Raw genomic sequence first — 26,352 nt, 5'->3', positions numbered from 1 at the left:
ACCGAAATGGGACCGGGAGTTGTCATTTTATCTTACAACGTTCTGTCTATTCCGCTGATGAAACTGTCTGAAAGAGACAAGAAAAAAATAATGAACCATAATCTACAGTGCATGGGAACATTGTTTGTCTCCTGTCAGCCCAAAGCGGGCTCTCTGAACAGGACTGGCCGGCCAGATGTCCAGCTATAGCTCCCAGCTACCTGGCGTTAAGGCTGTTCATGGAGCTCCGTCATCAATTTGCCTACACTTGACATCTACATATTTTATTTCACACCTAAAACATTCTGGGAAATAAATTTAATGATGAAATTGCAGACGAAAATTGTAAAAAAGAAAAGAAAAAAAATCTTGTTTGTTGTTTTTTTGTGTTTGCCTGTGCTTCTTCTTATTTGCTGAAATGAATGCTGGGAAACCTTGGGCGGCGAAGGATACAACAGTTGGATCCTCTGATTTTTGTGAAAGTAGGCTGGATTTGTGGACTGCAATGAAAAATCCTCTGAAATTCAATGAAATGGGATAGCCTTCGTCGCGCCAGTGTGATGCAATCGGTTTACGAATGCAGCCTCTGAAGGCTGCAGCCCCTGAATTGTGACACAGATTGTGGATATGTTTTCTGTTTTAGAACTTAGACCACCACATTAGAATAAAAAAAACTAAAAAAACAACAACACCATGAGTACGCAAAATCACTCTCCTATTCATTGTCTATAACAGCTCTTTATACTTGATAACATCCCAAGTTTGAGACCTGTTCTCTGGTGTGGTTTGGAGAGAGAGTAACTCATCACGTTCACAGATGGATAATTGATTGATAATAACATGTTGGAATTCTTAATTTAGGTTGTGTCCCCCTTTGACAGTGAGCTCAGCTAACTTCTCCAACACGTGAACCTAAGTGTTAACCCTTAAACACACACACACATACTCACACACAAAGAACAGATATGAAAACAGAAAAACACATAATCATTTGCCCTCGTTACCTGTATGTGGCATTCATTTCGAAATTACAGAAGGTTTTCCTTTCTTTGCATGTAGGACTATTCCATGGAAGACATTTTGACTTGTCACAGTAGGAAAAGAAAAGATGTATAGAATAATAAAATGAATGATGGTTGAATTTCGTTTAGCAGCTCCAGTGTCAGGGTCCTGGTATTGTGCACGGCCGTTCTCTCTCTCTCACACACTGAATAGAATGGAGCCATCATTGATGTTGTTAGTAGCATCTGTGCTTTTCTTACTAACAGACAAGTCAAAATGTCAGCTGAGAAACAGGGCTTTGTCCCACGTGTGATCACTACATTCAAAAGCTGTTGTCATTGCAGCTCTGTAGCTGGATGATGCTGTCTGGTTATGGTTTCTGCTGCTTTGTATCAATGCCACTTTGCCCTTGCTCATAAGCGTACTATAACTTCAGACACTGTAGCCCTGATGAAAACCCATTTTCAAATGATTGATTTTTCTCACTTATTCTCTTTTCCTCTGTCACACTAAATGCCAATCCATTGGAAATAAAATGAAACAAGCCAAGCACGTGCTGTAGTTTCAACAGTCACACAGACAACAGAGAAGTGGAAATGAACGATATCAAGGTTTGCTGCTGGAGGGCTAGAATAGAAATTCTCACTTAACTCGAGGCAAGAGAGAATTTTTTTCTAGCCCTCTAGCTGGCTTTTTTTTTATTTCTACCTATCTGCAAATCGTCTTCTCTCTTCCAATAAAAAGGGACAGATGTGTATAATGCCAGTAAATATACCAAAAAGTCATCATACATCTGTGTTCACATGTGTTATTTAATATCGGTCTCCAACATTGTAGCATTCACATCTATTTCCCAGAGGTTATGATTTAGTTTGCATCCACATGTCACAATTTAAGTCTTACCAAAGGACAAGATGGTCTTCTGTCTTTTTTAGTAGCTCGTTGATACAGATTGTAAACCAACAAAAGGCTCCATATGGGTTTTGTTTTATTAGGGTCAAACACAAAGTAAACCACACACACAAAGCAAGTTATTATATATTCATTGGACACTTATAGCCAAAACAGGGTTGCATTCCCCAATTAACAATTTTTAAAAGTGGAAACTGTGTATCTAGCAGAAGTAAAAACAATTTAGATTTGTTTTTCTGGTTTGATATAAGTAGTTTTTAGCCTGAGCAGAATTTGGCAGTTATACGCAGCCTAAACACAAATTGCTCAACCATACGTACTCTTTAATTAGCAATCTGCTTAGCTTTCTTAGTTATTATGATTACAAGTCCATTTTACACCTTCTTTGCATGGATCTTGAAAGTTATTTTAAGGAGTATTAGCTGGCAAGATGTGTTAGCTCCAGGTGTTGCTACTGTGAAGCAAACTGTTAGCCAGTTGGTACCAGAAATAAACATGGCAAGAATAAAGTGTGCAATTGGAGCATACACTTCAACTTTATTTTGAACTCAGCATGTCATCTCTGCTTTCAGAAAAACTAGCTTGTAAATTGTAATGGGCACTGCCATAACATGGATGTGGTCAAGCTTTCAATTGGCCACATATGCTTAAAATCCAGTGATCCATCTCAGCTTTGTACCGTATAAAGTGGTGTTTGGAAGCTGGCATTATTTAATCTTGATCTCCAGATTGTGATGTCTTTTCAAGCTGTGTAGTTGGAGGTCTTTGAGGCCAAAACCAATGCTGCACAGTGTTGGTGACTACCACCAGAGGGGGTTGGGTGGAGACACAGCACTCCAGGTGGGCCGAGTTGCACCCCCTCCTTCAGCGTTTTGCAATGTCTGCAGAAGGAGGAGGGCATGGTAAATGTTTCCAGAGCAAATACAGCCTTCTAAACCTCCTGCCTCAAGAATATAGCCCAAAGGCCAATAGGAAGATTGGAAACAGATGAAAGAAAAAAACCTTGGTGGGGCTCTTGGTGGCTCTTATGAAACCCTGCTGGATAAAAGAACTATTTTGTTCTATTTTCTTGGGTATGAACATTTGGACATGTGTAGACCTGAGAGTATACTGTGTGTATGTGTGTGTGTGTGTGTGTGTGTGTGTGTGTGTTTGTGTGTGTGTTTCATACTTATTCAAGAGAGGGATTGCATTGCCTGAGTAGCCCTGCAGCTCTTGTCTTATTTGTTGACAGTATTAAACAAATGGTCAAAAAGCCCATTACTCAGGGGGGATTGAAGTGAAATCGTATGTGTGTGGATATGTGTGTGCTGTGTGTGCATGGCCCCTCCCTGCCCCTGCAGGTTTCTCTGGGGTTTCTTGTCACCCTATGTCTTGGAGGTGAGAGGGTGGGTGATAATTGAACACTCGCTGGCACTTTTAACAAATGTACTGAAAGGAGGAATCGAAAAACCTGTTAATGAGATTCTCCACCCCCAGGCGGTGCTCAAGGTTATTATTCTTATAATTTTTTTAATCTAATGAGTTACTCAGTTTATTTTAAAATGTATTTTACCTATTCGCCCTATAGGGTTCCTGTTTTATTAGCCCCAGTTTTTTAGAAGCACAAACTTTATTAATAAATCAATTCACAATGCTTTGGAGGAGGCCTCTATTGAGACCTGATCAGTTAGGATCTTTCTAAGCAAACCAATGGTAAGACAAGGACTGTCTAAATGATGGAACAGCCTTGCGTACTAAGGTGCACATCTTTGTACTTGGTTTTTTTTATTTACCTCACAAGATGGCTCCTGGCTTAGGGAATTGACCATGAAAATGGCTGCTCTCTTGTGCCTGCAGCTCTCCATATAGATTGGAGTTTTTCATGTGGCAGTCAGGCTGCTGGGATATACCCCCAAGGGGATGTGCTCTCATTAAGGACAGTTAGCTCTGGGCACTTTTGCACTCTTTCCTGTGGCCACTGACCTCCTTTTTACCCGTGGGCTTGCTGCTACGCCACAGCCCTGCTTCATGGTCTCCCTGTCACTCCCAACAACGCCCTGGAGTTGTCACATGACTCAAGTGACTCCTGACCTGCTTGGCCTCCTAAAAAACCTCTCCCCTCATGTTGGCGAATTGGTTAAAATGATCACAGACAGCAGAAAGGGTCCCCCCCCCCAAAAAAAAAAATAGTTGCTATGACCTTGGGCTTTTGAAGGAAGAATCCTGGGAGTTGACAAGACATCATGTCAGGAATGTGTCATCTTAAAGCAGAACAAATGCAATATTATTCACGTGGAAAAAGTTTGAGCTATCCAGTTAAACACCATATATTGCTTTTACAATAGTCACTGAGAGCAAATTAGTGATAGAAGGCATCTGTCTTACCGGACCTTTACTGTGAGTTCAAACAAATATTTGCTGCTTGAATGGATAACACAATAATAACACTGCTTCGTCACAGTCCTCCCCAAGCCATTTTTGCAGCCATTTCCTCCATGTTGTGGTTCATTTTAGCCACAAGGCAAACTAGCTTGTGAAGAGCACCTAAAGGTGATCTACGATCGACTAGAGTAGTTAATCATTGATCAAAAAAACATTACTGTGGACTTGGGGCGTTAAGGTTCTGTGCCTGAAGTGTGCAGAGAAATATCAATATAAACCCCCCCTGATCTTTTTAATTAAAGGCTAAAAGCCTGATGCTCTCTGTTGCTGTTGTGCTTGAACACAGACTTTAAAGCATCCTCATTTTCAATGTCCATTTTACAAAAAAAAAGATTAACAGCAAAAAAGATGTTATGCCACATATGTAGTATTAGTACATGTAAGATGAGATTTTAAGAGGTAGGATGTGGGATGGCCCCGCATAGCTGATTGGTGGATTGAGATATCAGACCAGTTCTCATCAGCACCATCCTGCAGGCAAAACAATTTTGTCCTCCACTAGTAAGCAATTAGATTATATTCAAACACACTTACACACACAGAGAGCCTCCACAAAACTGTATTCCCACCATGCAGCATTCTCTTTTCCTCAGTATGTCACTTGCTTCCTCCATATGTGTGAGTTTTTTGTTAACACAAGGATCCGAGTAGACTTTCACAGACACACACAAACACACACACACACACACACACACACACACACACACACACACACACACACACACACACACACACACACACACATATACACACACCCTGTAGGTATAAGGTTCCAGTTGGTATATCGCTGTCTCTAAGCCCCAGTTTGATGCCCTAGTCTCATGGTATCCAACCCCCACTCTTTCTGCATCCCCTCAGGCTCCTGTGTGTGTGTAATATGGCTACTGAACCAAGAGGGCATTGTTTCTCTCCAGCGGGGTTTCAATTGAACGTTCACATTTATGCACTTATTCAAATGGATAGGACTAAAAGTAGAACTGAGGCACATAACCATGTTCTACACTTGAATTATCGACGGCAAAATCGAAACTCAAGATGGGACTCAACGTTATTGTTGTGAGGTATCATGCATGACACCTACATGCGGACAGACATTTTGTTGGATGCACATGCTGCAGATAATAACACATACACATTATTAGAGCTTTTCCACAGGAGGTGCAAACTCCAGTCAGCCTGCATCAGGTTGTGTGTTTCTTAGGCACATGTGTGAGTGAAGCAGGGAAGAGAAAAGACAGCGGGCAGCAGGGACAGACCCGTCAGCCACTCAGATCACATCAGGTCTGTCGGGACACATTGAAGCACAGAGAGCCTGATGGGATATGCCCCCCAGGGGTGCGAAGCAGGCCAGATGACATACAGACACAGGGGCAGGCAAAGAAGGAAGGAAGAATAGATGATGTTACATCCTGCCTTTAATACACAATATATTCCAATAACATGCTTGCAATTGTGAACATTAACGATAAACTAATGATGGGCTAATTACACAGGAACACCATAGCATCACTGATGACACTTACACACAATCACACATAGTGCGACCCCCCAACACACGCTTACAAACACACATGAATGCATGCTCAGTGATATCACCATAAACATGTAGCCTGGATCTCACACCAGATAACCTACATCTTAAACAACGTGGCACACATGCTAATGTGAAACGTGAAGGCATGATGTTTATGAGCTCCACACGATGCATATGCTTCTGCGTGTGGGTAAATGCAGAGACACGCTTGGGTACATATGTCCGCGGGGACAAAACGGGAAATAGACACTTCTCTTCATGCCTGTTTTTTAATTGGGGCATTTATTGTTTTGTGGTGGTGTTTACTTCATTAAATTAAGGCACATTTAAAAAATGCAGCATGTTTCAAGGTTTATATAAGCAAAATTATGCTTTCAGCCATTAAGTTGCAAATTAACATATCTTTATGACTGTGGGATATGCCAGTTGAAGATGCTTTTACATTTTCACACTAATCAACTTGACTTTAACATGTTGGATTTCAGTTTGATTTGCTTTCATCACAAATATTGCTTCCCCCCTCGGCTGTGTGGATCTGCACGTGTATTTGAGTGGAGCTGTGTTATGTGTGTGGATGTGCATGTGCATATGCTTGTGTGCTTTTGTTAGTTGTCCATGGCACCTTCACGTCACCTCAACTGTTCTATTTCTTAGTAAATCACAACACTTGTGTGTGTGTGTGTGTGTGTGTGTGTGTGTGTGTGTGTGTGTGTGTGTGTGTGTGTGTGTGTGTGTGTGAAAAGAAGGGGCACCAAAATTTAAAACTGAGAACACCAGCTCTTATGAACACTACCCCCTAACCGGCTTGGCTGTCAAGGGGACCGGAATAACCCTTGGAGTACTCAAACAGGGGGCTGGTGGGGCGGGTACGCTTTGGATGGGACAGGAAGAACTTGGGGTGTGCGTATGTGAACATGTGTTTGGAGTAAGGTGTTGTTTGTAGACACAGCCCAGTGTGTCCCAGTGTAAACACAGCATTACCACATCGCCAGTCACATTAGCAATACTTACAATTCAGACAGCTGGAATCGCACCCTTAAATGGCAGAAACTGGTGAAAAGCATGACAAATAGCAACCTCCTGCCCAGGTGATCATTGTTGTGCAAGTGGTGGGATTTGTCATTGGGTTTCCACTCACCATGCCCCGGACATAATCTGCTGCTGGTTTTCTGCCCCGAAGAAGAATATGATTTTAATACATTAAGGTGCAGAGAGATAGAGAATTATGCAGAGTTAAAGTGTTCGCCTGTTTATTATTCTAACATGCAACAGCCTCCATCCACACTAATCTGCAAAAGAACACACCCAACACCCAGATTGCTGATCTTGGCTTGGAGCCAACAGTGAAAAGAGATACTCACCTGAGATAAGGTGAGGAGAGGATCAGGAGGAGCTGCATATATCACTTATAATATACTTACAAAAGCATAATATTGGAGGAAAAGCTGATGGGAGACAGTGATGTTCCACTTATTCCTCTAGACAGGACACCCATCCAGAAGATATTACCTTTTATTTAGAGAACACAATTGCAGGTGTAGTATCATTTGTCAGAATTCAGAATGTAGTTGTTTGTAGCAGTGACATAACAAAACAAATGTCCCAGCATGGTCAGCCTTTTTCCAATACTGAAGTGTGTCAAAGTCCCTGTGTTATTTCAGCAACAGCTTTTCAGATGCTGCTGCCAAATAGTCAATAGTAGGCTATCACTGTTTGTTTTCACTCCCTCCATTTGTTTGTTTTGTTAAGGTTTTGCTTTCCATCATAATGAATCACTTTTTTCATCTTGTTCTTATTTATTCGTATGGCTGGAGGTAGAATGTGGTGGTTGATGAGGGGCTGAAATGAACTGAGCCTTAGCCTTAGCCCGGGGGGTGGCGCATATCTTAGCATAAGTGATGGCCGACCTGAGGGCTAGAGCCTAGCTGAGAGTGCCCTCAGGACAGCAACTCTGACAGATCATGTATTTATAGGTCTGTTGAAAGACCTCTATTGTGTCCCACATAGCCTCAGAGCATGTCTGTCCTCTGTATTATAATAAAGCCGCTGGCCTTACCGCTATGATGGATGGGTGGACCTCGAATGGCAAGCTCTAGAATCATTAGACCACTCCTAACATGCAGGTCCACCCATGTGAAAGGATGGTGCAGGGAGGGGTGCTACCGGTGAGCTATACAGTGTAGTTGAGACCTTTTAATCAAGGATAGGTAGCCCTTATTAATTCTCAACCAAGAGAAGGTGGGAGTGAGAGAAAGGAGGAATAGAGTGAGGGAGGTGGCAAGCTTGCTGATGTTTTTGCCAAAGGATACATTTGCAATTATCTCAATGGCTTAAAATGCCCTCTGGGCATTTTCAATACAGTTTAGAAATGTGGCACCTATAGCATTTACAGGCAGCTTCACTGCTTAGATTTCATTGTTGCTGAAAATCCCACCGATGCCAGAATTCCATCACACTTCCACGGTGCCATACACCGTCAGCGTAAAAATGTGTCACCATGAAGGTAGAACTTAGCCCAGCATATATATTAGGAGATTTTTGGAGAAACTGTTCAAAAAACAGAAAAGAAAAACAGAACTTGCTTGAATATGCTCTGCAGCACCAAAAAAGAAAAAGAAAAAAAAAAACAGCTTGACTTTTCTGCGCCTTAAGCTTCACAAGCAGAGTGGTGTTTGAGCTGTTTCCCAATCTCATGTTCTTCTGTTACCTCTGGAGTAGAATATAAATGATTTCCTCTCAGTGTACAGTGTATGCCAAGGGGCCTGCAGCGACCATAGTCCGGTCTAAAATTCCTCACTGCAAGCACACCATAACTCAAGGCCTGACTGATAAATAAACAATGGAAAATGGAGCATGTTGTGGAGCACTACTGTAAATCCTCCACTTGGAGCACTGTCACACATTACAGCCTGAGCACCATGAGGTGAATAGAGGGTCTGATGAAGGTTGTGTGTAAAAACTGCTGTTTTGAACCTAACAACAAAGGCAAGCCAAGTGTAGCCCTTCTGTAATATGGTGCAAGATACACTGCACAGTAATAGTGGAAATGTATGCTCTCATGATCTTAAGAATTACTCATAATTAAGAATAGACATTTACCTTTAATAATAAAGAGTTAACACAACCAGGGTGGTTTCATTCACTCACACTTTCTTTTTTACTCAAGGGGAACTCACTTGATTTTACATGTCCAAGTCAAGTGTAGTTTTCATGGAGAGTACTTTATAGCAAAACAGTTGTAAAATGTCCACTTTGGCCCTGGAGAAGCGTTGTCAAGTGGGACCAAATTACTCGGCTGATATCACTTGAGTAATCACATCTTGGGCTTAGGGACAACAGATTGTTTGCCATGCTGGCAGGGATGGCAATGTTGGTCTGTCGGTTTGGTCACCACTTTGATCCAGACTGAAATATCGAAACAACATTTTACAAAAAATCTGACCATAATGACTTTCCCTCTAATGCCACCAGCAGGTTGACACTTAACTATTGCAACTATTGGATACATTTGCCGTACAGATATCCAGGGTGGCTATACAATGATTCCTAGAGAATTTGGTGGTAGCCGGATCTTTCAACAGGTCGGTGTTTTCACTAATCCAGCTAATAGTTGCATACAATTTTGTACAGACATTCATGGTTCCCAGAAAATGTATCCCCTCACTGAGTTTGACATTAATGGTTTGGAGTGAAATGTTTCTACTGCCATTGGATGGAAATTTCCTCAGGATGAATTGGAATAACTTTGGTGATCATGACTTTTCCAAAGCTTTGGTTTGTGACCAATTCTTGCCGAACTAATGACTTTCCATCAGCCTCAACTGTAGGCCTACTTCATGTTTAGTGGTAATTAGTCAGCATGCTAATGTGCTACACAAAAATGGGGAACATGGTAAACATCAAACATCCTAAACATTAGCCTGTTAGTGTTGGCAATGCGAACATGTGTTAGCATGCTGACATTAGCATTTAGCTTAGAGCACTCGTGTGTCTTAGCACAGCTTCTGAGAGCCGCTAGCATGCCTTCAGACTCTTGTCAGTCTTTTAACATTATAGGAAGGGTAGGATCCAGTGTTTTTGGAGCTTGACCTTTACAAGACTAAAAGTCAGGATACTCAGGTTCCGCTGCATTGATTTTGACAGTAAGCTTCTTTTTAAATATGTTTCTCGCAAGAACAAGACTAAAATCCCTAGAGTAGGCCTACTATTATTAAAAGTGATGTGCTGGTATAATTTCTAAGGGGTACAGAAACCATATTAGAAAATTGGAATGAAATGAAAATGAAAAAAAGGTTACTGTTGACTTTTGTCACTAACCATCGCACTTCATGATTTCTTCACTATCAACAAAGAATATCTCATATGGCCGAGCTGACAAAACCAAAATGGACATTATCAGAGCATACTTGTTTGCAATCTGTTATACATTAAAAGTGGATTATTAAAAGTTGCCTTAGGCTCCTGTGAAATAAAAATGAAAACTTGGAAGATGTTAAGGATTATTTGTTAATGTGGTAGCCTACTGCAGAAGCAAAAAGAAAAGGTATTTCTCCTGCATGCAACTTCTCATGCATGACGGCATGATCAAGCCATAGAACCCGTTTGTACAGGTGCTGAGCTCCACTTTTTGAATTTAGATTGGCTCCATTTTACATTAAGATTTGAATTTCTATAACTCAAGCAAAGCCACTGTGACATATTATTCTACTAGCGAGAGTCCATTTGAGATATTATCCTACCAGTGGTGGTCCATCTAAGAACATTTAAAGCCCCAAAGACTGTGCAGGCATTCATCACACAGATTAACTGATTTCTCCACTCGAAATAATGGCTAGAAATATGTGGCCATTATATTATAATAAAGGTATTTATGAGCCTTCAATCTCACAGCCTCACTATGAGATATCTTTGAAAATTTGAAAATCAGCTCCTTAGGCTTAGGGAAGGGGAGGAGGTGATGAAGAGAGAGAGAGAGAGAGAGAGAGAGAGAGAGAGAAAGAGAGAGAGAGAGAGAGAGAGAGAGAGAGAGAGAGAGAGAGAGAGAGAGAGAGAGAGAGCGAAATGGCAAGGGAGAGATGTGGGAGTTGTGTTGCTTTTTTGCCATGGGTTACATTTATAATTATCTTGCTGGCATAAAATGGCCAAGGGGCTTTTTCAATAAAGGTAGGAGGCACCTACAGTACAGAATATAACCCGATCAACACAGAACAACAGAGAGGACACCAGATAAGACTAAATCCCAAGTACTAAGTATAATGTACAAGTATACTAAGTATATCTAGTGTATTTAGTTAGGATGTTCATACAATAGCCACCACTTGCACAGCGCTATAGAAGTGAGCACTATAAGGGCCGATGATTGGAAGACGAGGTAAATGAGTCCATCCACTGACCTTCACTAGTGGTGAGTAAGCAGAGCCTGGGGAGCGAGGGAACGATGGCCACGGCCACATTCTCCAGGCCCTTCTCTGCCTTTTGATGACTGGAAATAATCACTCGAGAGAAAGCGAGTGAGAGGGACATGATCACAGACCCACCACAGAAGAGCGAAGGATCTCAAATTACTGTATTCTACTCAAAACCCCCTGTCCTCTAAATGACTGGGAGTCAGCTCCTTATTACCATTCATCTTTTCTCCAACAGGCTGTGTCCAGAGAGAAGGATATCTCTAATTCCTTTTCAAGTTAGTCTGAATCCAGGAAGTCAGAAGAGATAGGGCTGGACAGGGTCTCATTATTCTCGGGCTGCCCCACAGGTAACAAACTTAAAAAATCACATAGTGTGCACAAAAAGAACAGCTGAATTTGAAACGAAAAATATGTTCATTCTCTCTCTTACACTCCCCTTAACACTTTATTTTAGGAATTTTTTTCTATGACCATCCTCCGGGATTCATACTTGCTACCCAGTTGTCAATCATTTCAACTTTAAAAATCTTTAGAGATACATGCATTATAGTAAGTGTTTAACATTTTAGGAAACACCCTTATTTCCATTTTTCCAGACTTTCACAGGTTTCGTACAGAAATGAAAGTGATATCAAACTTCTCATTTAACTCTCGGCAAGAAATCAAATAGGTTTTTTTGTGAATGTTAAACTATTTCTGTGAAATCTTAGTTAAAGTCAAAGATGAAACATTGAAATGAAACATTTTACATATTGATCAGGTAATCATTTGCTCATTTGAAAGGATCAATACTGAGAGTTTGTTGAAAATCTGAAAAAAACGGCTCATTATGTAAGTTGAGTATTAGAAAGATCATCTTTTATTTGTTAAAAAGATATGATCCATCAGTGAAATATTGGCCCCAACACTTGCATGCTGAGTTAAACTGAGTTTAAGTGCAAACTCTAACAGTTTTATTGTTGATGTGTTTGATGCCTGCTCCATGAATACTTTGATTTCATGATTAAGAGAAAAGCACTGCATTGTAGCAGTCACAGTTGCACCTCTAGCCTATAAAAATAACAGCCAGTCAAAATGGAATCTAGGGCAAAGAGGCCTGAAAGGGAGACATATAGCATAAACCGTAGATAGCCAAAGAAAGTGGAGATTCTGCCAAAAGGGATGAAGACAAGACGACAGGGCTCCGTGTGGGATTTCACTTTGGATGTTGGCCCTGCAGGGATATGTGGAAGCACAACTGACAGGACTTGCGTGGAGAAGTCGGCTCCATTCAATATAACTAAGTAAAGAATGCCCCATGTAGTCACTGATGCACCAGCAGAAATCCTCCAAGGTACAATATTGCCTCGGTAAAGTTAGCTTTATTTCTCTGGTTGTGGAAAGCTAAAACACTACATAATGTAAAAAATGTTGTTTCTTGTTGGCTACTGAACACATAGAGGATGCTCGAAAGAAGCTTAGGAGGTAAGATAGATGCAGTGAAGTAATATTTGAGGAATTGCCATCTCACTTAGCAGACACGTGACCGCAGCGGTGTAAAAACAGCGAACACACACCATGACAACTTTAGTTGAGATTTATTTCACATTTTGTGCTACATTCCTCTTTACTCAAATCTAGGGAGCGTAGGTGGGTCAGTCATCTTAGAAATACTATATATCCAACTTCATATCAATATGTGCTACAATTAAAAGTGATCTTGGAGTCGGTTGTACATTAAGCTTTAATCTGTTCAGTCATGTTAGAGGCAACAAATCGCTTTAAAAAGATTCAATGTAAAAAACACAAACACATTTACAATGAAAGGAATTTACAGGTCATGACTCAGGGGAATATTATGATCCAATTAAATAATTCCCAAGTTAGCAAATGGGGGTTAGTAGTTCATACTATGCAATGAGGAAAGCGGTGTGACATAATATTTTACTGAATTATTTTCTGTACTGCATATGGATGGGTATGGATTTGATTTTAATTTTGATGATACTAATGTCCTCTGTATTTCATGACATAATCCAATAAAATAACTTTCATTAAAGTAAAAAAAAAACACTTCATTGGTATCATAATATTCAACATCATGTTTGTTGTGAAAAAAGATGCTTTGTTGAAACTAACCGTTTATGACAACTGAGACATTCTGTACTGTAAGCAACACATAAGTGACCTTTTTTTACAGCGAGGGATAAAAACAGACTTTGCCAATTTGCCAGTGAGACATCAAAATCAAGTCATTGGTGACAAGCTATGCAATATACTACGTAAGCAATAAAAGCCTTCTTTTAAATTGATATGGGAATAATAGAAATCATATTGAACCTAATGTAGGCTCCAAGTTTTAAAACAAACTTTGTTTGGGGATCCAGCGTATATAAATCCTTTTTAAATTGGTTTATGGGGACTAGACATTCACAAATGTCCTTGCAATCTCAAACTTATCAAATGTCTTGTATCTTCTTATGGCAAAAAAATCTCCTGTTGCACCTCATATTTATTCTCTAGATGGTTCTCAAGTTTAAGAAAACAAAAACATTAACAAGGAAAACTGAGAAAAACAGAGTCCACAGAGCTCTGCAGCACTGAGCGTTTGGACGCCACAGAAAAGTCTAGTACCTCCTGCTGCTCGGGAGGTTTCTAGTCCAGCTGCTCTTGCTTTATCCTGTTTGAATTGGATCCTCGCTGACTTGTCCTCCTCAGTTCCCTCCTCAGGACGTACTCGCTGAATTGGGATGAGTCCACACCTCCACCACAGGAGCCGGCGATCTCGAAGCCACGTTGTTGCAGGCGCTCTAGAACCTGGAAAAGGTGGAATGGGATAGAAGGGGGAAGATGTTAGTGGAAATACAGGACATCAATCACAGAGGGAAAAGCATCATTAGCACCCTGCAATCACACTCTAATAACAGGCAGTGCTTATTCATATATCTTTTATAGTCAGTGGCAACCTGGTCAAGATGCCTGATACATCATTCATGGAGGTCTACCAGTCCCAAATAAACTGTGATGCTAAAACATGAATGTAACCTCTAACCTTTTGTTTACTACTGGAAAGCACAGAACCATCCAAAACTTTTCTAGCTATCTGCTGCAGAGTTGGTGCTAAGTCAAGCATCGGAAACAGCTCTGGGAGTTATACGGCCTGTGACGGGAATTTGGATGAGTCTTTCACAAAACCAAGAACCTCTTGTTTTTCCACATGCCTCATTTTCATTGTTTTCTGTGTGTGTGTGTGTGATCTCGCAGCCTTGCAGACATCTACAGACGTGTCCAGGGGGGCTGTAGGATCACATTCCATCGAAGAGGCCCCAGGGAGCAGTGAGGCTCTCTCTCTGCCACTTGGCCCAGTGTGGGCTGCTCAGCAAAACCCCCTCTCCCCATTTCTCCTCCTGCCCCCAGGCCCAAGCCTCCGCCAAAACTACAAAGGTCCCCCTACTGCTGGCAGCTCTCTCTGCCCCCCCTTCCTTCTCTCCAAACCCCCGCCCTGCCTCCATTAGCCGCAGATACAGCATCCACCGCCGGCGTGCTTTAATAACCAAACAGGATTATGGGCCCTGCCTGAGGACAACCTGCCAGGGAGCATGCTCACTCTCTTGCTTGCTCTCCACAACTCACACACTTTAAAGACTAGTTTGTTTGTGTGTTTTTTGGGAGGGAGATGAAGATTTGACTTCCTCAAATGGAAACACAGTCCAAATTATTGTGAAATCTTTTCAAGTATGCCCCTCCTCCATTGCTTATTGATGGGTATCTGAGGATTTTGCCATCAATGAATTAGTGGAATATCAATATCTAACAAGGAAAAACAATATTGCCAAATGCATGCTGAAAAATGAATTACATTTTTTTTCTGAATGTAGAAGTTTTCCCTTTAAAGACTTGTTTTAGTCTTCAAAATATGGTTTTGCCTACAACCCATTATGCCTATGAAATGTTTTGTCATAGTTTTGCTCCCCTAGAATTTTATTTCAACAAAAATAACCTCATATAGCGAGACTACTTCTCTAACTTTGCTTTATTTTAGTGAAGAACTTTTAGATCTGCAGAACTACTATTTGGTAAGAAACCTTACTACTAAATCTTACTAAAATGTGTTTTTTCCTGAATGTAACAAACACACATATATGAAGTTGCTTAATTTTCATTTTAAATTGAGCATCGATCCAACAACCATCTAAGCCACTCGGGGGATAGACATCATATAATTCCCCCGAGTGTCTTACAGGGTTGTTAAGTGTTTCACTGCATCCTGAATTGCTCACTTCCTCTTTCTGTCTGCCAGATTCCCCTCAGTTTGCACAATCATGTGACTCTACCAGGATTCAAGGTGTCAGCCATCAACTTACTGATGGGTTGAAATCCACCATTAACCCATTTACTGTCCCTTCTGTGCAGCTTGGCCCTGATGCCCATATCAAAGGGAAAGTTTAAAACAATCAACACTACTTATCGATTTGATTCAATGTGTTTTTCTTCAACGTGGAACACATGCCATACACAGTGGTAAGAGTGCTGCAAAGGGATGCATGGTATTAAAGCTGACCATCCGTGAGCTCTGAAGCCAAATTAAAAAAAATCATCATTCCAGTCAGATCACAGAGATGTAAAGATGACTTTCCAAATTGATGCTTTAATATACTCATCAAAGAACTCGTCTTTCCGCAAGGCTGTTCTTGTACTCGATTAGATTAAAAAATATAAGATTTTGCAATCAGACATCAGTAAAATTCCAAATGTCTACAGTGTAACCGTAGATGAAAAAAAGTTGAATGGACAAATCATCACCTAAGTCAAATCCTCGGGCATATAACTGAATGGAAAAATAGATAGAAAAACATACTTCATCTAACCTTTCAGGGGTTTGTACTAATTGAGGAATGCTGAGTAGCCTATGAATGACCCACTGTTCCCACTGTTACCTGGACAGAGTTGAGGTGGCAGTATCCATTGAGTGGGAAGCGGATGACGTGCGTGGAGTCATGGTTCCAACCGGCATTGACAGAGTTGCACATGACATCACCGATTTCCGGAAACACGTCTTCGATCAGGGCCTTGTCACCGCTGAGCGCGATCCTCTCGCCCAGGTCAGGTGCAACGCGCACCACCAGGCACTCGCAGGGGCGTGACACCCGGGCTAGCTCCTGGTCCTGACGCCAGCGCTCCAGCTCAGCAAGCATTGGCTGCAGCTGGAAGTACCGTGCCTCCTCATACAGCAGACTGTAGTCCTGTAGGAGACATGGCAAAGGGCGTTGGCATCTTAGGATATTATGTATATTACCTTACATGTTGTGGCTGGCTATAAGGAATCTCTTATTTCCATTTTTCATCATTTTAATTTTTGTAATAAATCAATGCTATTGGTCAACCTTTACATCTGTATGTTGGTGTAAACAGTGACAAGGGGATTTCATCTGACTTCAAGCTCAATAAAATGTTTTTATTTTGTATTTTGTATTTTTATATTAGCCTTCTTTCATTTTCCTCCAAGGCCCGAAAGCGATGATGTGCTGCTTGATATTGTAGTTCTGTGAATGTCTGTTTTTACTTCACCAGGTTTAACTATCAAGTTTTATCATCAGTATCAGTTGTCTTTCAAAGAACAGGCCGGGGCTTTCCGGTTTAAGACACTGACCATATCAGGTAACCCCACATCTCTCATTTCCTTTACTGTCTCCTAATAAAGCCAAAGATAATCAAATAATACTTAAAAAGGGTAAAATACAAGAAAATTAAACATAGTTTAATAATAATCTAGTGACTTTCTTTTTTGTATAACAATTACTTTCAAGGCTTTTTATTACATGATACAGAGAGGCAGGTAAGGGAGAGAGAGGGGACGACATGCAGCAAAGGGACATGGGTTGGATTCGCCACACTATATATCAATAGATATATATTTACCACACAAAATCTATAGGGGTTTATGGACTGTCAGTGAGACAGTGAGACAAGTATGTGACTCATGCTGGGTCATGATGTCAACATACTTTAATTTGTTCACAAGCACTTTATCTAAAATAGGCTTTCCAGGTTGAATGTGTTTATTTACAGATTCTTAAATGCAATAGCCCAAAATTCATTCCTGTTCATTTTAGTTTTTTGGCATAAAGCCCCTGGTATTCCCTCAAGCAATCCTACAAAAAATAAAATACTTCCCCGGTATTTTAAGGTAGGTTGAACCGAACTAGATGAGGCTGAAGGTCGAATACAGCACACAGGACATCTTGCTATACTTAGGGTTAGGGTTAGTTTACTGTTTTATTTATCTTCTTAATGCGGATCCAAACCCCAAAAAGTGAAACAGAAAAGTTTGAAATGCATTGTTCTACATGAACGAGCAATAAACCCCAGTGAAGACACCATTCAGCAAACATTACAGAAAATCCAGAGTAGAGGAGATGTAGTGCGACATGTAACACAGGGTTGTGTGGCGTAGAGGAGCCGATCCTTTGCCCGCAGGACAGCAGGGCCTGAATCTCACCAGATTCAACTTTTCTCATGCTTCTGTCAAAATCTACTCAATGTGAATGGGGCCTTAGCTTGAACTTCAGCCTGTCTTTTGTCTTTGCTTATTATAGCTGACATACTTTCCAGTGATTGAGTCACACTGTGGACAGTCCATCAGATTGTGTGGTTATTTGTTTTCTCCCAGGGCAAGTTAAGTAATTACTGACTAAATGGCACATAAGAGTAAAAAAAAAAAAGTAGGAATGCTAATGTGTCACATACAGTGAGACTCACCCTGGATAGAAACTTGGCATGAGAACACTGCACTGATGAAATCTAGCACATGCAATGTGGTCCTGGGCACCAGACTATTTATTTATTTGTCTTGATGCAAGCTTATTGTTTTCCTTGCATGTCTCAAACCAATCGTTGGTCACTTAGAGCTGGAGGGCACCAAATTGCATCTTATGACTAGTAAATCCATTATGATTGAGCTTTGCTTGCCTTGATATTTTGTGGGAACCGTTTTTAGCAATTCAAGGAGGACCAGCAACTAAAGGCATTCCATGGCCTTGGCATTCATTGTATGTGCTAAGTTGTAGGACTGCTGACTGGCTGATGGGACTTTACAGTTTCTAGGATGGACATCTACTCACTTTGAAGTCTTCTGGGATGAGAAGCTTGGACGTCCTGAGGAAGTTTAGGATGTAGCGGAACATGTGTCCATCCCTGTCAATGAAGTAGTGCTGCTTCAGGCTGTCCAGCACTATAGGCTCTGTGCCATCAAAGAGACGACCAATTCTACCCACAGAGAAGGGAGGGGGGATGGGTGAGGCCGAAAGGGAGGCGAGGAGAGAGGGTGGAGAGGTGGAGGACAACGTGTCAACATTAACAATCTTATTTCTTGATTTCTCAAATGCTAAAGTTCCCAACATTAGGTATGAACTAATATAATGCATCATCATTATACTACTCTTGAGCTTGTGTTTTTTGCAAAGAGGGAGAGGCAAAACATTAGCATGTGCAAAGGGATGTGACTCACTCATTTTCTCAAGCTCTAAAATCTTTTCCCACCTTCGCACAGACATTCACTACCAAGCTTAATACATGCAACAACCGTGCAGGAAGAAAGAAAGAAAGAAAGAAAGAAAGAAAGAAAGAAAGAAAGAAAGAAAGAAAGAAAGAAAGAAAGAAAGAAGGAAAGAAAGAAAGAAAGAAAGAAAGAAAGATTAAAAACAGAGTTGTCTGAAAGGTCAGGGCCAGCTGGTAGTTGGTTGCCTGAGGCAGGGTGCCAGTCACCCTGGGGTCTGTGCTAGGAGCGACAGTGCGGCCCCCCAGCCTCCAGATGGCCCCATGCCCTCTGGCCGTTTACTGCTGTGACATCTGTCAGAATAACCAAGTTGCTTTTGTCTGTGCACTGCATTCTGCACTCCTACAAATTGTACATGTGTAACTGTGGGCTTTACTTACACTGAAAAACATATGTGATACTTCATAACTCCAAAAGCAACTAACGCTACATATGTTTTGGATAGAAGGAGTAAACATTCAATTTACACTTGGTATCTCCACCAAGTGCATCCACGAGATATCTCTGTGATTTGACAAGATGTGACATTTGACTTTTTAATGTCACACGATGACATTAAACATTAAACAGGATGACATTCTGACGCTGATAAATCTGCTTTGAAAATAAAGTGTAAAACACTGAATCCTACACACCCTCCTTTCCTGTTTCAAGCAACATACTACACACAACCAGTACCAGCCAAAAAAAAAACTAACTTTTACATTCATCGTTGCATTTAAATTACAGATGCATGGTAGAGCAGACTCACCGGGATTCTGGGAATTTTGTTAAAGTGGCCAGACTGCTGGTGTACATGTGTCCGCCCACATCAATGTGCACAGGAGCGTTGGACTTGGTGAGCTGTGCAGGTGTTGGGATGCCCTGGTTGCTCAAGGGAGACACCGGTGACCGTGTGATCATGGGCCTGGACATGCTGGAGCGATGATCCTGTAAAACACAACACAGGGGAGAACACGTTATACCACAGGGAGGTACCAAAGATCGGAAAAATCTTCTGCATTCCAAGAGGTGCTTTAATAAAAGAATACACAATTGGAACCACTGGGGGCTTGAGAATTAAGATTCAGTACATTTCAAATTGGAAAGAAAATGTATACCCAACAATTTATTTATATTTCTTTATCACAGACACCATAGTCAGGAATGAAAGGGAAGATTTTCTTCTCTGCAAGTTAGAGCAGCCTGACCTTGACCTGAATGTTGCCACAATCCAAAAGCATGCACTCCTGTGGGCCATAATCTCCAAAACCAAATTAATTTGGAGCATCAATCTCATAGTCTTGGAAATGAGCAATAATGACTCTTGATTTGAACACTGTAATAGGATTTGGAGAAATTGTGCCTGTTAACCTACAAACACCATTAGGAGACCATTTCTGCGAAGCTCTGAGAATAAAATTACTACACCCAGAAAAGTTTCAGACCCTGAGTGAAGATGGGAGAAAAGACTATAGTCTGTGACACCTCCGTCCCTGAGGATTGTTAAAGAGTTATGTTTTAAACATTTTCTGAAAATGATTAAAACTGGTTTTTACTAGTGAATTAAAGCAGGAAACGGGACTGTGCGTGCGTGGTATTCTAATAGCTTGACAATAGTCAACACTCTACATTAAAGGCAGGAGGAAGACAATCTATGCACACACTGCACCCAATAAAACCTAAGTGTCTGCCACTTCGGTGACCCCCAGTCTTGTAGTAATTATCTCTATTTATCTCTATCTCTATTCCAGACAATATCGGACTTTACGCGTTTACCTGCGCCGGCATCACTGTGTTTGGAGACGATGTTAGCGAATGGTCATTTTGCTTGAGAGACGCTGCGGGGACCGGCTCCCCTCTGACTGCGAACATCAGTGAGGGCTCCCTGCACTCCGGCGCTCGCATCGGGAGCCGTTTGAGGGAAGCGTGCACGGACTCATCCACAGAACTGATTGGACGCGGTCGCTTTCTCGCTTTCTGATGCGTTAAGTCCATGATGTCCGTTTCGTCCATTACAGAGCAGACGTTGAGGTTAACAGATAGGACGTGGTTGGCGTTTTCCAACGCACCTGCCAAATATGGAGAGGCGTGAAAAGCGGGATAGCGAGCACCGGGGGAAGAGCAGTGCCGTGGCTGTCACACGGAGCAGCTTCTTTGCAATGGCTGGGAGAAGTCAAAGCCCCCGACAACATTAGCATTGTAGCGCCTGCGGCTCTTTTGGGCTGTCGCTGTTTCAGTGGCAGGTAGCCTGTGTGTGTGTGTGTGTGTGTGTGTGTGTGTGTGTGTGTGTGTGTGTGTGTGTGTGTGTGTGTGTGTGTGTGTGTGTGTGTGTCGCATTTTCCGAATAAAACGTATCCTGCCCAAGAAAAAAAAATGATCGTCTGGATATGTGAGTCGGGTCAACGCGCACATCTGGACCTGTCACAGCTGGCCTTTGCCCTTTTGGAGCAATGTGCCTGAGCGCGCTTGCCCTGTTCCTGATGTCGCTGCCCATTGTTCAGCAGTAGTTTTGTTCAAACCCTCCTTCAACACATTAGACCCACAAAGTCCAAGGTTCAGTTAAAATAACCAAGCGGTGACCAACCCACTCTACCACCTGGACATAAATGGCCCTAAACACCGTCCACCCACAAAAACACATCTCTCATAAGCACCTGACTGATCATGCTCTTTCCAATCACACAAAAGCAGCCAGCAATAGCTTTTCAGTGATGAATGTTGAAGTGAATCAACCCTTTTTTTCATCATTTGTACAGAATGTTACAGTGATATTGACTTAAATGACCTATGTGTGAACAAAAAAACAAACATCACAGCAAATCACATCACATCCCTCCATGACAGCATGACACTTAAAGCATCTTCTTGATCAGTTTCTCCTTGGCTACACGCCTGACAAATATCACTCTTACTGTATGATGACTGCAGTGTGTAAACACCACGTCCGCTGACCACATCAGCATTGCAAAACCCCCACACTAATGACATCATGTAGTATAACACCAGACCACAACATGCCCAATTGTTGTTAAAAGTACTGCCACAGCACTCTCCTGGGCTGTTTTTTTTCCATAGAAAATGCAGGGAATCCACAAATTTTAATAACATTCAGATTAAAATTAATTAGTTCAACCACTGGCCTTAAAACATCCACATTCCTACTTCTCATTGGCAGTGTGAGTTTCACACCTAGATACCCAATTAGCAATTAAGCTTGCCTTTGAGTGTAGGCCTCCAATGCGGTGTGTGATCCTGGTCTGATTTGCATGCCGCTTGTGCACGCGCTGATAAGCGCAGGCAGCAGCCATACATAGTTTTAAAATTCAACTCCAGAATCCCTCGCAGAAGGCAAAGGGGCCTGCAGGGCAAAAGAGAGAGAAATCACATGGCTGCTCTTCAAAAGGGGACCTGTGTAAGGCAGCCCGCAAAGTGCGTGGGATCACACTCAGAATGCAGGTAATTTGTTCCCTGACTAATTTGTGGAGATGGTGGTGTGTGTGTCTGTGTGTGTGTGTGAGTGAGTGTCAGAGCGAGTGTGTGCCTGTGGAGAGTAAGTTCTGAAAACAGCTTGGTGGAATTGGATTTCCTCAAAGCCTTGTCATCGCAAAGGTGGATTGAGTGTAAAATCTGTAAGGCATTATGGAAAATTGCAGGGGAGAGAGAAGAGAGAGTGAAAGAGAACGGGTGGTTGGGTGGGTGTCAGGTGGAGGGGGGTCGCGGGTTGTGGGAATGAGCTCTTATATCACTAAATCATTCTTTGTTGGAAGTAAAGATACATGTGTTGTGCACCTTTTCTTAGACATGTCCACATTGATTTCCGACTTTTACACTTTTTGTCTCAGGGACAAATCAAAGATGACCACATGTGATGGATGGCTAATCAGGGATGCTCTTCTATGAGCCATCAGCTCCGAGATGTGCACTGCTGCAGACCTGCCACACCAGCACTTTCCCTACAGGACCTGTTGCCATTTTGAATTTGGCACGTGCTGCAAAAGTCTCCTATGTTCCCAGAGTTTCCAGCCTTAGTGAAAAAAGTCAAAATGTGGGGAATTTGCTCCTTTACCCAGCTTGTGTCATTTTATTGCACCACAGTATGCACAAACAAATCTAAAACAGGCCCAGTCCATCAAAGCCGGGAGTATTTGGGCAGCTCCGGTTACTCCTGTTGTTTTTCCATCACTGGTCTGAAGTCTTTTAAGCCTTTTAAGCAAAATCATCATTTTACCATCTTTTCAGCTCAAGGAAAACCCGCTAGCCTATAGCTCTATTTGCATCTTTAGTAAGCTAATGCAGGGTATTACCCGCTCCTAAAAACTTAGGAAGCACGTGCTTGTCGGCTCTTGAAATAATCAACGGGCCTGTTGGGATCAACATCAGCAACAAACCAGCTTTCAGTTTTTCATCCCACAATGCAGCTCTTCAGTCTTTCGACACATCGCACAAGACACAATTAGCATTTCAGATCAGAGCATTAACATTCAGTTCGAGGCAGGCAGACTGGTATTTACATAATCTGGATGGGTTGTCTCTGCTTTGTTGCCTATGGCTATTTGTTTCAAATGTCCACATACAGACAACTACAGACTTTGGGTTCACTTCAGTTATGGCCGGCTGTAAAGGCAAAAAAAAACAAAAAAAACAATAACAGGTGATAAGGTTGTCAAAACAGAATGCTCTGTAAATAATGTGGGCTAGTCAGGTGTGTATCACTTTGGATCTATAAGGTCAAGTTTCCAAACAATACCAAATCTGCAGTAGTTTGCCAATACATGTGTTTACATTTTACTAAAACTTTAGACATTTTCATCAGTGCAGGTACTTTATAAATACACTAACAGTATTTTTGACGAGTACAGAGAGATGTATCGTATAATGTTGTCTGTGGTTTGCATCATGTCAACCTCACAATTAACTTCAAGCGTATTTGTCCATAACAGCAGTAGCTCTGTGAGTGTGTGGCAACAAATGCAGAAATGTGTTCAGGGTAAACACTACTTTGGTGTTTAGTGAAAGGAAGAAGAGGTTACCTCGCAGAAAAAAGAAGTTACCAGAGGAAAGTGACCTAGCTTACCTGCTCCTGGGCAAAGAGAAATTCTGGATAACCCTAATTTTAACCCTGGAAAGTAAAGGTGACAAATGAGGGAAATAATCGTCTGAAATGCCTCTAAATTATGGGATCAGGGGTTATCTAGGTTGTGTTTTTAGAATCAGCATTGTCATAGAACTACAAGCCACTCTGTTGACGTTGAATATAAAAGGCAATCTGAACTTAGACAAAGTTTCACATTTTACATCCAAGACAGTGGCATCATCTCATATCACAGCAGTGCTCCAGAAACACGTAATTATCCCCTGAGTAGCCAAGGTACTTGTCTATTTCGACTTCATTTTTTGTGGGGTTACTGTAGCAGTGCATCAGCATGACATCACAGATAAGAAAGTGATTTCAGTGCTGGGTTGCTGCAGGCTGTTGGAGACAGTGGTGCATGTTCACTTCCACAGACCAAACTGTCCCTGGGCACAGGAGTGGCAGAGCCGTAATATGAAACATAACAACAGCGTTTCTCTAAGGGGGTTCAAATGACCAAGTAAGGCACTTCCAACTTTGAACTGAAATGTGGACTAACTGACTTGTTTTTCAAATAGGCCTATTTATCTTTTGACAGATCAGTGTAATTGTACTGGGAAACAGATGTACTGCTGCTGTGGTAAAGGAGTAGGTTTTGTTGTTACAGCGCCATCAAGTGATCAGTCTTGACAAGCCGACATCTTCATCTCATTCTGTTTATTTATGCGCCCTCTGAAACTGGTAAAACCGAGTACTGACTTCCATTGTAGGAGACCTAAAGTTTTTTTTAAATATAATGTTACATCTAATGAACGTCATTTAAAGTCTTCGCCTCCCCGCAGTAAAGTAAGAAATATTATGTAACTAAATTATTTTTGGGGTATTTTTGCTTTAGGATATGATATTTTATTGTAAAGTGTAAATTTTGTTACTTTATAAAGTTCAGTAGATTTTTTTTTTTTTTTACACAATACATGTTCCCATGGGAAAAATAGCTCCAGAGTATTACTACATTTGCCGATTTGCAGTCGGACCTTGGAGTTGATTACGCGCGTTCAAAGAGCGAAGAGAGGCGATGAAAGGATAAAATCGTATGTGTCTTCGTTTAGACTCCATAAATACGATTCTCTCAACATGATCCAGGCTTGTTTTAAAGGGTGATTCACCGATTCTGCATTGACGTGTTTAAAAAATACATCCTGTCTTACTGAGTAAGAAAAACGCCTGGGGCTAAATTACTCCACAATGGCGTCTTTCATTAGAAGATCTGGGGCAGCCAGGAAATAGAACTGTCTCACGACTAAACTGACTTTTAAAAAATACTTCATGAGAGGGACAAACGCAGGTTTGGGTAAGTTATGAGCAAGTTGTACAGCGACACGAAGACGGCGATGTGTGCGAGGCTGAAACGCGCCAGGAGCGAATTCACACGGTGGGCAAGTAGAGTGTTTGCTCGACAAGATCGTGTGTAATCCGCTGTTCGCTTAGACCAGATGTACCAACGCTTTGTAAATTGTAGCCATACATTTGTATAGTAACTAAGGAACAATAGCCAGGAAGTGGTTCAATGTTTTTTTTAAAGAACTGTACCGCTCGAATCGCTTGGCACATGCGTAAAAGCTGCTGCGCCTCAATGTCCCAGTCCACCCAGCCTCGGAAATAATAGCAAACCAAATAAATCTCTGCTTACCTGAAACATAGAGCGGCATAAAGTATCTTTTTATGCACCTTTTCCCTCCGATTTGGCCCACGATCTGCTTCTCTTCCTACACCAGTGAGAAATGCAATAGCTTGGCTAAGGTAGACAGAACAAAATACAGAGAATACTTGCTCCAGGGCTCCGAAACCCCTCAAGGCAAAGATCAGGATACAATTAGCTCATGTCTCTGCCCCAGTCTAAACCAATCTGCAGAATAAAACTCCCAGCAAAGGAAGAGATCACAGCAGCAGTGCCTGAGTCCTTGTTGAGTTTATGTTTTCATAAAATCAAATAAAGACATTTTTTTTCTGCATTTACAACACCCTCACTCTTCCTGCCTCCAACTTGCCTATTGCCTCCCTCTCGCAGAGAAGCTGATTTTAATCGTTATGATTAGTTTTGATGTAACGTTCCCCGGGGCGATTGCTACAAATGGATGGAGTGTTTCTTTGCCAGGGAGGAAAAGCAGCAGATGATGATAATTATATAGATTGTTGGTGGAGTCCTTTGATTTTTTTTTCTTCTTCTCCTACCTCTCAAACATCTAACCCTATCCAGTGTGCTTCTTAAATGCATGCCATCTAAGCTGCATGTGTACCAGGCAACTTGTTGATTAGCTTGGATTCAACTTTTTCATTTAATGGAATGTGGTTAATGAAATTCCCACTCCTTTGTAATCTTTTTAGTCTCTTTCCTCCCTTTGGACAGCCTCCAAATGACGTAGTTGTATAAATAAGCACTTGCAGCTTGCCTTGCCCCAATCAAGTCTGAATCAGTGCCTGAGGGTGATGTGCGAGCTCATTTCAA

General features: G+C 41.6%; 1 protein-coding gene across 3 annotated transcripts; it reads right to left on the bottom strand.

Annotated features, from left to right (window-relative positions):
* Positions 1-12,819: 12,819 nt before the first annotated feature.
* LOC117954554 (BTB/POZ domain-containing protein KCTD1) lies at positions 12,820-25,885 on the bottom strand. Of its 3 annotated transcripts, XM_034888444.1 has the most exons (6): positions 25,537-25,885; positions 21,994-22,133; positions 19,545-19,723; positions 18,360-18,504; positions 16,176-16,481; positions 12,820-14,055 (listed from the first exon to the last, which is right to left on the bottom strand). In XM_034888444.1, exons 2-6 carry the CDS (start codon positions 22,081-22,083, stop codon positions 13,894-13,896), a joined length of 882 nt encoding a protein of 293 aa, XP_034744335.1. In that variant the 5' UTR covers positions 22,084-22,133; positions 25,537-25,885; the 3' UTR covers positions 12,820-13,893. The 3 variants fall into 3 exon arrangements, with proteins under 3 accessions (XP_034744335.1, XP_034744336.1, XP_034744334.1); XM_034888445.1 differs by lacking the exon at positions 21,994-22,133 and having other exon boundaries at positions 25,537-25,884; XM_034888443.1 differs by lacking the exons at positions 21,994-22,133; positions 25,537-25,885 and adding an exon at positions 20,552-21,004.
* Between the last annotated feature and the right edge of the window lie 467 nt (positions 25,886-26,352).

This window comes from Etheostoma cragini, chromosome 12, assembly GCF_013103735.1.
Source record: "Etheostoma cragini isolate CJK2018 chromosome 12, CSU_Ecrag_1.0, whole genome shotgun sequence".
In the NCBI taxonomy this organism is placed as follows: Eukaryota; Metazoa; Chordata; class Actinopteri; order Perciformes; family Percidae; genus Etheostoma; species Etheostoma cragini.
Note: the sequence above shows the minus strand (reverse complement) of the source record. Positions and strands in the feature narration are given on the sequence as shown.